Genomic DNA, 13,839 nt, shown 5'->3' on the forward strand with positions numbered 1-13,839 from the left:
TTCACAGCCTCAAGTGCGCATGCGTCATTCAACAATAAACGTCCAGCGCATGCACGCAGGCAAGAGCAGCAGGAGTTCAGAAATGGACTCCTACTGCGCATCTGCGAGCAGAGCAATTTTTATTTCAGCACGGCTACTCCATTGACATTACATTAGGCATGCTGCGCATGCCTAGTGTAATGCAAGAGTCTGTAGATAGGATCCTGCTCGGGCGGTGACGTACAGTTGCCCCATGCCCTGTCAAATGCAGGATACCACTGAGTAGACGCCCCGAGTCGCATCCAGTCTTATGATTTGCCACTTGGACTCGGCGCCGTGATGCGACGCGGGACAGGCAGAGGAGATGCCTCATCCTGGTAAGTTATTTATTTTTATTTAATTTACTTAATAATAATGAATGTGCTGCTATTTTTGTACCTTCTATTTTGTAACATTTCTCTGATGTAACGTAACTGTGGTTCTATTTTGTACAGCGCTCTGACACCTTCGGGGCGGCAAAGTCCGCGCTTTAAAAATATGCATAAATAAATTAACACCCTCGGACTTCCCCCCCCCCCCCCCCCCCCCCGCGCGTACCCCCGAGTCATGCTGGCCACGACTGCAGTTGTAGAAATTGTACATATTGTAGGAGTGTATTTCTGACTTTCTTGCTGAAGATTATCAGTTAGCTTTAGCTAAATTAGCTTTGCTTCGCCATCTGAGCTCGGTGACGCTGCACAGCCGGTGCTGTCTGTAAGGATCCTCGAGTTCTATTACATTCGTTTTTGTCCTTTGACCCTCAGGCAACTGCTGTAGCCAAAGCAGCCCCTTCCATTTCCACAATCTTGCAAAGATTGCCCCATGATTGCTGAGTGCTTCACATCCTGTAATATTAAAACTTGACCAGATGTTTTTAAAGACTGCTAAACACATGTAAAATAGCGCGAAGACACCTGCGTGTGTTCATTTAATTTATGGCCACAGTCCACTTATTGCTTAACACCTCTCATGGAAATGGTGCTGTGGGTGACCGTCGAAAGTGGTGCGCGTGACGTTACCAGTGTTTGGTGTAAAATACCAGGATGTGGCACTGAGACACTGCAGGATACATCATAAAATGAACGGAGTTCAGGCAGTTTCTTTTAAATAACATTGCACTGCGCCTGAATACAAGGAAGGGTTTCTTTGAAACTGCATTACTCTGTGCCAGGCGTTGGTTTGTTGACTGGGCTCCTGTGGCTGGCGCAGGGGCTGTCACACAGGAGCTGCACACACTGTGCAGGGTGTGTCTGCCAATCATGAACCCAGGCAACGGGCAGGCCGCCTCCACAGCTCTATTTACATCAAGCCCGAGCCAGCACGTTTCCATTTGGCTCTTTTTGCAGTATATTTACGTAAATCTCTAATCCCCAGAACCAAATATATCTCCAATTCCTGTTTCTGTTTTATGGGTCGCCAGTGCATTACTGCAGTAAGCGCCTGGTAACACTGTATTTAGCACAATTTGTTTACCCAGGGAAACAAGTACATCCTAATACAGCTTGGAGAGGAGCGCATTCCTGGTGAGGTTTTGGACCTGGATGGAAGGGGGGCAGTGGGAGAGAGATTTGTGGGCAGCGTTTGGATGGCTTTATTCCTGTGGAAAATAATTAGGGGGAAGTTCACACTCTTTCTTTGTAAATGTCGAGGACTCGAAGAGTCAGTCCTTTTACCAGTATGGCCTCCGGCGCTACCACCTGTCAAAGAAAATGTGCTGCTCTTGACTGGTTATTTGAGTTGTTGGTAAAGTGCCAAGAACTGTTGACTGTCAGTTTCTATTCATTGTATATGGCATGGATTCACAGGATGGCACAAGCTGGTGGCACATTATGCTAGGTTACCCTAGCTTGCAGGGCATGCAGAGTGCGGGTATGTGTGGACGGCTACATCGTGTGGGAAAGCGTTGTGACAAAAAAACATGTTTTGTGTTTTTTTGTGAAGTGGTTGTAGTGCGGAGATGTTACAAAAAACTAGAAGCGGGTTCCAGATTTTAGCACTAACATGGACCTGGGACTTCTTCCTACGCAGATTTCTGTGGAGAGAGAGAGAGTACTAGTCATGGCTGTAAACTGCTCCCTGGTATGTAGTTGACTTTTGGCAGTCTGAGACATTTGGTGCTTTGCAGCCTGTAGCAATCTAAACATGTGCTGTAACACGGAAACGTTTCCATGATGCATGCTGGATTTGATGGAACTTATTTCTAGGTTAAGAATTGCCATCATGCTTAAAATATGTGAGCATGTAAGGGCGGCAAGTTCCATCTTCAAGAGCGATATGAGCTCATTTAATATTCATTGGCATTTCTGGCTCATGTGTATTAGTTCTTCAGGCTTCTAAATGACCTTATGCTTGAACATGCGTTTATGGAGTGACTTTCCCTGAAACTAGTGCCTTGTTTTATTGATACTAGTTGTGGGGCTGCTTGTGATGTTTAACTGCTCTTACCCTTGCTTGGGAAAAGTTCTATGATTCACATTTCCTTTGCCTGTCCGAGCTGCGTACTATCCTAGGTTTTTCCTTATCAAGTTTTGTTTAATCTTATCCATATATTGTATGCTACTATGCTTATAAAAGCAGTTCCATACTTTGCAAGAGATGCAGATGAGAGTAGTTGCTGCCTACAACAAACAAACTGCTTGACAACCTATCGATTTTCGGAGGTTTTTATTGCATTAAAGATGAAATAATAAACAGGCAGTCGGCATGTATGGACATATAGTGCACTTTCTGAATTGCGTGTAGCCTGCATACTTGGCGCTGTAATGAGACTGATTATTTTCAATCTACCTCTGGCACGCAGCCGGGCTGGTTGCTAGGCAAGCACGGCCGAGCTTTCGGTGAATGATAATGCAACAGCGATGGTTCCAGCCGGTAACTTGAAAGCTACAGGCGAACAAAGGGAATAACAGACAGGGAAAACATACCGAGGAGTCCTGACCAAAACTTGAAAAACATGATACAGCGGGGAAAAAACAAAAGAAAAAGAACTATTTTCTGTATACAACACAAATAATGTATTATGTGATGATTAAGTTTCTTGTACAGATGTAAATTAATCTGTCACGCATTACATTGTTAGGTACTCCCCAGGAGACTGAGTGATACCCCAAACAGCCAACAGAACAACATGAAAGAGTAACACTCCTATGAATAGAGGCAAAGTACACTGTGCATTTTAAAGAATTGGTAACAATAGGTCTTTCAGACAGCTGCACTATCAAGCCAGTCCTGAAAACCAACAGGATAGCCAATACATATGCTCTAGCACAGACACAATCTATGCACATGAGACATAGTTCCCATAAATTCACATATATAGAGAAAGCAACACCAATGTCACCAATCATGAACATACGGGGCAATAGGCCTAAAGACATTTACATATTGTGGAAGGGTTCAATAAGGATGTGCTCTATTAAGCGCTTCTGTTTTGCATTGCATTGCGTACATTGCTGTACTTTAATGTGCTGTGTATTGTTGTGTTATGTTATATTCTGCTTTGATTTTCACTGCTCTAATCAAGTGCCAAGGGGTTTTTCCGTATTGAATCGGATGTCCGGATTTGTGCTTTTGTCGTGTGCTATGTTGCACTATATTGCACTGTTGTCTGCTATAGTTTTCTGTACTGTATTGTGCGGTAACGTTGTGCACTGTGCTTTCTATACCAGTCTTATGATTGCTCCACAGTTCTGAGGCTTGCTGGACTGTGCTGTGCTTTGCTGCACTATACTTTGGGGTGTTTTACTTGCTTTGCTACACTATACTGTGCACTATTGATGTATACAGGAATGGCCAGCAGTCTGTGCTTTGCTGTACAGTGTTACACCAATCAGCGGCAGCTCTGCCACGGTTGAGCTCACAGCAAAACACACAAGATGATGGACGGAATGTTGCACATTGGCAAAAATTCACCACCAGTCACAGATCTGGGTTGAGCTCACAGCACTCTGACTCACAGACTGGGGCGATGGGATATTAATTAGGGAGGAAAATGTCCAAATGTATGGAAGTGCATTTCAGAACCCTTGGACCTTTTGAAGCTTGAATTTGGACTCTAAGCTTCACGGGGAGGTCATTAGCTGGGGTTATATGTGGCACTTCAGAAGTTTTCCAATTGGAAGATATAGTTAACCCGGTATGAACGTTTCTTAACAGGGTGGTGTCAGTGGGAAGTAAGAGGTTTATTTTATTTTATTTTGGTTGTGATTAGTTTAAAGAGGTCATTTATGAAAGAGAGCTGTTTCTACAACAATGTTATATAGCAACAGGCCTCAGTCTCCTTGTAGTAATAAGGGGGAGGTCAACATTTTTGTTTTCACAGTGCGCTTTGGGAGTAAAAGGTTCAAACTATGAAAAATAAATAAATAAATAAATAAAGCAAGTCAGAGTGTTCGCAAAGTGGCTAGATTGATTTTATTCACAGAAACAATAAAAATTTCATGATAACGCTGATGGTTAATGTTTTTCCTAGAGAGAGATCAGAGTTTTGTCTAGTGGAAGTTTTGACTCATGGAAAGGTAGCATAGAAGGGTAATGTGCCTGCTGCAAAGAACATGTACCTGATGCAGATCACAAAATACACATGATGTTTAGATGTTTAGTTGTTTGTTAAATAAAAAACATCTGTGAGGTACTCAGAAATGCATTGTATCTCGAAGTCTGTTATGGAGATCTGTGGTTATACTGAATAAGCAGCTACCTATACTGAATCAGTTACCTATGTTATATGACATCTCTTTATTAATGTAATAACTGCACTTTCACAATTGCTTTAGTAACCTTCCTGCTTTCTCAAATTTGCTTGAAAATGCACCATTTGTCCACTCTTTTTTCAAAATTTTCTCGGGGGGAGAACCCCCCCGAACCCCCCTTAGGTTGTTCAGGCTCGCTCGCTGCGCTCGCTCGCTACAGTCCAGTATGAAAAAACATATTACGCCCCACCTGTTTAAAATGTCACCAGCCGCCACTGGTCGAGGATCATGGTTTAGTGGACATTTGGAGTAAAAAATACCCCTCTCTTCCAGGATACACGTATTATTCTGCACCTCATAAGAAACTAGTCCGATTAGATTACTTTTTTATATCTTCAACCATTCATACACAGACAAAGATACGGACTTTCTCCAGAGTTACTTCGGATCATTCTCCTCTTATGATTGACTGTTCAATCCTGGCCGAGATAAATATTGTAAAAAGCTTTTCATTTGATAGGAAGCTTTGTCTTGATATACAATATAGAAACCATATAACCGAATGGATGACAGAATTCTTTAGTATTAACTTGGGATCGGCTAATATTGCAATAGTTTGGGATACATTTAAGGCCTGTTTTAGAGGAGAAACAACAAAATTTGGATTATACCATCAAAATAAATTACGATCACAAATGAGAGGGTTTTATCAGCAATTAGAGGCAGCGGAAGTGGGTCTTGCTAAAGCTTTGACAAAAAAAGATAATTTAAATCAGATATTGCTTATGGAAGAAAAAATTGCACAATGTAAGGCGACCATCACAGGAGTATGGGCCGAAGAGATAGCGCGTAAATATTTGGCAAATAGAAGACATATGTACGAATATGGTGAATCTATCGGCCGCTCTCTAGCTTTGAGACTAAAAATGAAGTCTACCTCTCGGGTGATTTCAAGAGTTCAGGATCAAGCCGGGGTGGTTCGGGAAGCCCCCTCGGAAATCCTAGAAGTATTTCAGCAATTCTATTCGGAACTTTATACTCTGCAATCAAACTCTACCACGGCTCAGATTCCTGATTGTGCCGTGATAAACCAACTAAACAAGGTAGAAGCAGATATTCTAGATAGCCCCTTTACCATGGAGGAACTAGAGGAGGCGGTTAGTCAAATACCTAATGGGAAGGCCGCTGGCCCTGACTTTATTCCTGGGGAAGTCTATAAATGCTTCTTTGAGCCACTAAAGAATGTACTGTTAGCAATATTCAGGACGGCACAAAAGGTAACAGCACCTGCTACATGGAACGACGCTTCCATAGTCGTTTTCAGTAAAAAAGGGAAACCTCCTGAATTACCTGGATCATATCGTCCAATATCCTTACTTAATTGCGACAGTAAGCTATATTCCAAAATGTTAGCCAATCGTATGTCTAAAGTTATATCTTCATTAGTCACTATAAACCAGCATGGTTTTATACCAAAAAGAGGAACGGTCTCTCATATTAATAAAGTCATCACCTTATTTGACTATGCAGATGTGAAAAAGAGGGACTTAGCCCTGATACTTCTTGATGCTGAGAAAGCTTTTGATCGCGTGGAGTGGGTTTATTTATGGGAAGTGATGAGACGGATGGGTTTTGGAAGTGCTTTTTTAACGGCAATTCAGGTATTATACATCGCACCAATTGCTAGAATCACAGCCATGGGTTTAAAGTCAGAGAAGATCAAAATCACTAGAGGAACAAGACAAGGGTGTCCTTGCTCCCCTTTATTTTTTGCTTTATATATTCATCCTTTTATTATAAACTTACAGAATTCTCCACGCATCAAACCTTTTTCAGTTGCTGACATTTTATTTACAGTATTTGCATATGCAGATGATATAGCCATCGTGACTACTGATCCTAGGGAGGCAATGGCGGAGATCGAATTATTAGCCAAAAATTTTGGAATTATGTCAGGATATAAGTTAAATGCTGAAAAAACCCAAATTCTTTGCACAAAGAATATACAATTTAATGACTCTCGGGTTACAAACGAAGTAACTTACCTAGGCATTCAAATTAAAACCCAAATGCAAGAAATTGTTGAAAGTAATTGGGAAGCGAGTATAGCTCAAATTAAACACTCATTAGATAAATGGAGTAGACTTCAATTATCCATAATCGGAAGGGGGAATATAATCAAGATGAATATATTAGCCAAGATTTTGTATTTATTTCGAAGTATACCCTTGGAATTTCCTTTTAAACATATACAGCATTTACAAAATATTTGTGGGAAATTTGTATGGGCTCCTGGTAAACCTCGTAGAGCCATGAAATGGCTTACATTACCGGAAGAAAGAGGAGGTCGTGGTCTACCTGATTTTCTTTCTTATTATTATATCTGTTTTTTACAAAAAATGGGCTATATATTGACAGGGGAACCTCCAAAGAACGAGGCGGATACCCCATCTATCTTTTTTTTACTTTTAGGAGAACAGGCAAAAGGCTGTTTATTAAAAGAATTAGAGGGCAATTATTACAAACACACACGATTTAAGGTACTTGCCTCAGCATTTAAAGTGTGGAGAAATGTTAAGAAAATGATTAAAATAGGTAAAATTACATATTACACTCCTTTTGATGCTTACAAAATACTCCCCTCTGTGTTCTGGGATGACAATGCTAAGATATGGCTTAAAAAAGGGATTTCAAAAATTGGGGATTTATATCATAAAAATGCTATATTCGTAACATATGCAGAATTATCGGATAAATACCGGCTCTCACAGGTGTTTTTTTTTAAATACCTTCAAGTTCGCGATTTTTGTTTGAAAAATCAGATTGAGGCTCTTCCTAATGACTTAATCGAGGGAATCCGTCTTCAAAAAAGGATTGGTCCATTATATGCGATCTTAAATGAATACAGAAATGATGACATGCAAAAATACAACCAGTATTGGATCATCCAACTGGAAGACCCTCAAATTGACATAGGGGAATCGTTATGTCTCGCAAAAAAAATTTGTTTGGCAGCTAATTTAAAAGCTCAAGTTTATAAAACTATTTTTAGGTTATATTATACCCCTAAACGTATGGCGACCTGGGGTGATAAATACGATGGTAAATGTTTTCGGTGTGGAGAACAGGAAGCAGACATGTTACATATTTTTTACAATTGTACAAAATTGGCGCACTTTATTGCTGAGGTTGAAAGATTTATATCATTGGTATTAGCTTGTCCCTTAAAGATTTCCCCGTCACTGATGATATTGGGAAGATGTCAAAAAATATATAACCATCAGGTCTTAAAAGAACATGCTTATTTTCTATTTCTTGTAATGACGGTCGTCCGGCTATGTATTGCAACAGAATGGTTATCACCTGAGCCTCCGACTTTTGAATTCTGGAGAGCTAAGCTGTATCGTATGTATGAAATTGAAATGCATCTATATGCCTTAAAAGGAATCAGGAAGAAACGTCTAGGCATATTAATTTGGGGAGCCCTTATGAATTTTCTTTCTGATGATATGGGTACATCGTAGTTTGTGTGATCTGCTTGTTCTTTTTTTTTGCTTTCTGTTATATGAACTCATGTATGTTTATAATTGTGGAACTGTCTTGGAAACAATAAAAAAAAAAAAAAAAATAAGGAAATGGAAACCAGTTCGAGTCCCAGCATTGGCTCAACATCCTATGATACCTGGGCAAATCATGTCATCTCCCTGAGCCTAAAAAATGCATGTGATCTTGTGTAATTTAACTGGTGCTCATTTAAAGCGCTCGTATACATTCGGGTCGAGCTTGCGTCCTCGAGCAATATAACACTGCAAAAATAGATGAAAGATGGTTTTCTAGAGTTATGAAGCCACAGGGTGTCTCTATGGATATTGCAAGATGGTGCCTGGAATATTAATCACAAGAGGGAATGGGGGAACCGGATACTATGTGCATGCACCAGATTTCTGTACAGATACTCACTGAACCGCCAGAAATGCTTAATCAAAAGTGTAAATGTCTATCATTATTTTTTAGGATTATTGACTTTTAGTTTTTGAAGGTCAGAATATTTCCCCTTTTGGAAATGACGCTCCACCCGCTGCACCATGACCTTCCACTGTGACCATCTATTGTCTTCCAGATCATTGCTGCATCTACTGATAATGCCAGGATCGTCCTGCAAATCGACAATGCCAGACTGGCTGCTGAAGACTTCAAACTTAAGTAAGTCTGCCATTTCCTCCATCTGTGGCAATAACTTAGCAACGAGGCAGAGTCATGCTAAAATACCCTTGACTGTCTTCACCTTCCTTTCCTCACCGCCAATTCATCCACATAGCCTTGCCTAGAGTAGACTAGATCACTGGTACACTTTAATTCGGTGTTGCACTACTTGCTCGCCCCTTCATAAGGATATTATCATTGTCACATGGACTCTTTCTAACCTTGCCGGGCACACTAGGACCACCACTTGTCAATAAAAGGATAAAAAGTATCCAAGAAGCACTGATCCCTCCCATAAATACCTCTTAAATCTTGAAATCTTAGGGCCTGATTTAGACCCTCACTGATGGACCACATTCCATCAGGGTTAGAGGGGACATCTCCTCCACCCCCTTGACCATGACCTTGTGAGTCACAGAGAATTTGGCTCGTCAGACACGGTCCAATCACTGGACTCACATGTGGTAACTCTCAAACATTCAAATGGCTGAGTACCTCTCTTTTTCCACTCTTTACCTCACCCTTTTGCCTCACAAAGGTCACTCAGTCTTCTTATCTCAGTGACTACTGTCCACCTCGCCCACTTTCTTCATTATATCACCTCCTAATACTCATTCAAATACATTTCAAAACAATAAATAGAGCAATCATGTTTACTTTGAACCTATATATTTTCTTTCAAATCAATAGTCTTTAAATGTCATTTTCTTGTCTTTCCGCTTGTGAAATAATCGTTCTTCAAGAGATAAACACAAGATTAGGGTTCGTTCACTGAAACTACACAGAGGTGGATTACATGCTTGAATTATTCTCAATTACTGCGAGCACTTAAAATATATACCGAGGACTCATGTGTGGATAGTATGGATGGAATGCATTGCACCGACTGCCGTGGTTATGTTACATCCTGTTTTTCCCCCCTCTCTGTCCTTCTTTAGTGCTTGTTCTCTGTGCTCAGCCTGCATCTGTGATGTCACCTAGAGTTCCTTTTGTGTATGTTTGATTCTACTGTCAGTTATATCTGAGGCTGAGCAGCAGGGCAGCTGCTCCCGGTGGGGCCTTAACTGGGGCCTTTAATGAATTACATTCTTGCTTGTATCCTGTACATTTATTCCTGATTACTAAGAATAAACTCACATCTGGACGCAGCAACACAAGGAGCCTTTTTTTTATTTTATGGAATGTTACAGGTTAGCTATGCTGTGCTGCACAATTCTTTGCTGTAGGGAGGTCCAGGGGCGGCTGGTGACATTTGAAAGTGGTGAGACGTAAAATGATTGCCATACTGCACCGTTGCGAGCGTAGCGAGCGAGACTGAACCTCCATAAGGGGGGTTCGGATGGGTTCTGCCCCTGAGAAAATTTTGAAAAAAGAGAGGAAAAATGGTGCATTTTCAAGCAAATTTGAGAAAGCATGAAGGTTAATAAAGCAATTGTGAAAGTGCAGTTATTACATTAATAAACAGATGTCATACAATATAGGTAGCTACTTATTCAGTATAACCACAGAGCTTCATAACAGACTTCGAGATACAATGCATTTCTGAGTAAGTCACTCACAGATGTTTTTTATTTAACAAACAACTAAACTGGTCGCAAAGTAGCAGCATTCAACATACATATTGTTTACTTTTTGTAAATGAAATCAGCACGTCTCTCTTTAACCCCTTCCCCGCTCATGACGGAACCGCTCCGTCATGAGCCACGGTTGTCGTGTGCTCATGACGGAGCGGTTCCGTCATGCCACGACCGTTGGCGGCCGCTCCGCCTACGCGGCGCTGTTTCCCTGCCTGTGCGGGGGGACAACGCAACTGGGCGGAGTCATGACGGAACTGCTCCGTCATGAGCACAGCTCAACCGTGGCTCATGACGGAGTGGCTCCGTAATGAGCACAGCGCCACCGCGCGGCCCCCCCGCACCCTCCAGCGCTGCGGCGGAATTCCCGCCGCAGCGAAGGGGTTAAGAGCAGCAAACTTTTCAATTACTTGAATGTTAAAGTCTGGGATTTTTTTAACTAGCTTGCTCTCTACAGAGAGCATTGCCAAAGCATTCAGTCTTTCCTCAGGCATGGTGTTCCTCAGGAATGTCTTAATCCGCTTTAAGGCTGAAAAACATCGTTCTGACTCGGCTGTTGTCATAGGAGTGGTTATGACAATTTTTAGTAAAGCCACTGTCTCTGTAGGTGACTTTTCCTTATTAAGTTTATGTATTAAAGCCTGCAAAGACATGGCCTTCCGGTACACAGGCATTGCGTACAGTACAGTCAACTCAGTTCTTAGCTCCTCTTTTTTGAGCATAGGATAAGCTTCCACAGCCTCATTCAGAGCACGCTCAGGGAATGATTCATCATATTTTGCAAACTGTTCACTTTGCAATAATGTGGCACTCACCAAATGTTTTGTGAAAGAAAAACGTTCTTGTGCCTGCACAATTACACTGTCACATATCTCTTTTGCAATTCGGACCAGAGTGGTGATGTTTTTCCTGCGGGTTGAAAAAGTAGAATGCTCTGGCAGTTTGCTGTCTAAATTGTCAACCCCATCTCTCACTTTGCTTATGCTTTGTACAAACATAGTGGTATATACTTGCACTTTGACAGTATCTATCTCTCGTGCTTGTAAATGATTGAATAACAGGTCGACAGCTACCATTATATCATGAAATAAAAACAGTAAGAACTGAAACTCTCTGTCTTGTAGTGTTCTAGCAAAGCCACGGGCTTCAGTCTGACTTTTGTAATCAAACTCATCATTGTCTTCTATGGCGGAAAAATATTTCTCAAGGTCCTCCCTAAGTTCATAGATTAGGTTGACTGTACGTATGTTAAAGTTCCAACGAGTTGAGGATCCCCTTGGAACGCTTTTGTCCACAATCTCATGAAGTGCTTCCGTTCTTTTGGGGGAACGCGAGAAGGACGCTGCCATGCCTCCTACATCGTGAAAGAAAATTTGTGTCTCGGTGATCCTTGATACTGCCTGTTGCATAATAAGATGAAGTTGGTGAGCGTAACAGTGCACATAATGAGCATTAGGGTACACATCTCAAATTCTTTTCTGAACTCCACTAAGGCTTCCACTCATTACGGACGCACCATCATAGCTTTGTGTGATACGTTTTTTTTTTTTGGAGGCAGCTCTGGAAAAATTAAGCTCAGTTGACGCAGTAGAGGAGCAGTAATGTTTTCTGTACTAGAGTCTCTTAAATGTGTGAAACCATAGAACCTCTCCACAACTTCTCTGTCATTGTCAATGGACCGAAACACTAATACGGACTGTGTTTTAGTGGCAACATCAGTGGTGTCATCAGCCTGAATAGCCACAAAGTCTGTGTTTTTCAACTCTTGCACAATATGGCTTCTCATAATTTTGAGCATACACTCAAGGAGTTCATTTTGTATCATTTAGAGGTGCCCTTAAAGACTGTAACACCTGCTAAATGTGCTTCCATTTCCTTGTCTATGCTTGCTATTAAATGCACAAGGCCTCTGAATATCCCAGGTTTTGTGGAACGTTCTGATTCATCATGGCCTCGCAATGCCAGTTCGAAAGCACCACAGAAACGAATGCAATCAATTATTTTGGATAGAATCTGTCTGTTCCTATCAACTGCTTCATTGTGTTTCTGTATTGTTTTGCGGTATGCATCGATTATCTGCTGCTCAATCGGTGCGTCTTCCCCTAACATTCCCAGTCTTGTCAGGTTTACCATATGGTTTCTTGTGTGTGCATGCTTCTTTATTTTTTCAGATAAATGCTTCAAGTCTGTTACTCCTTGATTTGTCCAAGAAAACTCACCACCAAACAGCAAGCAGGGGAAGCAGAACAGAGAATTTCTTAAAGGGCACCCTATAAGCCAATCAGCTTTTGTGTACCAGGCATTTGAGAATGTACGTGTGGACATTTTTCCTCTGTCCTGGGAAGTTTGCTGTAGCTTTATCTCAGGCTAATGAGGTTCTAATTGCTTTAAATGTAGTTTCTCTTCAAGTGGCCGTGCCTGGAATGACCTCGTAATCAGCTCTTGTAATGTATTCATGATGCCGATGCTGGCCTTCCCAATATATATTAAAGAAACCTGTCAATAATCAAAGTACAACGTATAAGGTGCGGTGCAATAATATCAAATTTCAGTATAAATACATATATCTTGTGCAGTATCGCAATAAATCTCCAACAGCTCCCCTTTGCACAACGTGACTGCTAAAAATACAGCCTTACTGCCTGCTGCCTCTGTGTGCCATAGTGGTTGCTCAAGGCACTGAAACAGACACTGCTTGAGGGCCTTGAACAAGGCAAGGGATAGCTAGTGCTGTTAACAACCGTTATTGCCCAAATCACAGGGCTAAGGCTATTAGTAAATTCCATCCACTGAGGGTACAATGTTCAGAATGTGCACCCACCCCAACCACCATGTACATTGACCACACACATAGCTCCAACCTAAAAAAATATAGCATCAGTTTCCTTACCTTTAACACTGGTGTTTGCTGGGTCTTAGCCGGGGTGAAAGAGCAGCAAAGGAGGTCTTGTTCTTCGCTGAAAAATTGACCAAAAATTTGGTAATGGTTGTCAAGCTTTAGCAGGTGCTGAAAATAAAAATAGAACAATTTATTTTTGAAACATCACTGTACTCTCAGCTAGCTCTAACACTGTAAGGATGCTCTGGGAAGTAGGCTAGTGTCAATCTCTCATAATTGTTTTTAGAATCTAGTACATTCTGTGGGTTAAAGTCTTCATTCACTTACATGGAATTTATTCAGGTAAGGTTTATGAAAGGAAAGCCAATGAGCAGGATATGCTGTACCATCTGAGATGGACTAACCCAGTAAACCTGGCTAAAATGATAGGGTTGCTTGCTGTAATCATGAATGCCTGGGTAGAGCTTCCCCTTCAACACATGACACAATTGGTGTCATGCATTTTAGAGGTTTA

At 41.3% G+C, this 13,839-nt stretch overlaps 1 protein-coding gene across 1 annotated transcript in view; it reads left to right on the forward strand.

Moving 5' to 3' along the window:
- LOC146859299 (keratin, type I cytoskeletal 12-like) overlaps positions 1–13,839 on the forward strand; it is a 30,505-nt gene that overhangs the window by 4,029 nt on the left and 12,637 nt on the right. The window contains exon 2 of the mRNA XM_085649968.1: positions 8,830–8,912. Coding sequence (XP_085506094.1) covers positions 8,830–8,912 — 83 coding nt within the window. The remainder of the gene's footprint in view (positions 1–8,829; positions 8,913–13,839) is intronic.

This window comes from Triturus cristatus, chromosome 3_2 (genome assembly GCF_964204655.1).
Source record: "Triturus cristatus chromosome 3_2, aTriCri1.1, whole genome shotgun sequence".
In the NCBI taxonomy this organism is placed as follows: domain Eukaryota; kingdom Metazoa; phylum Chordata; class Amphibia; order Caudata; family Salamandridae; genus Triturus; species Triturus cristatus.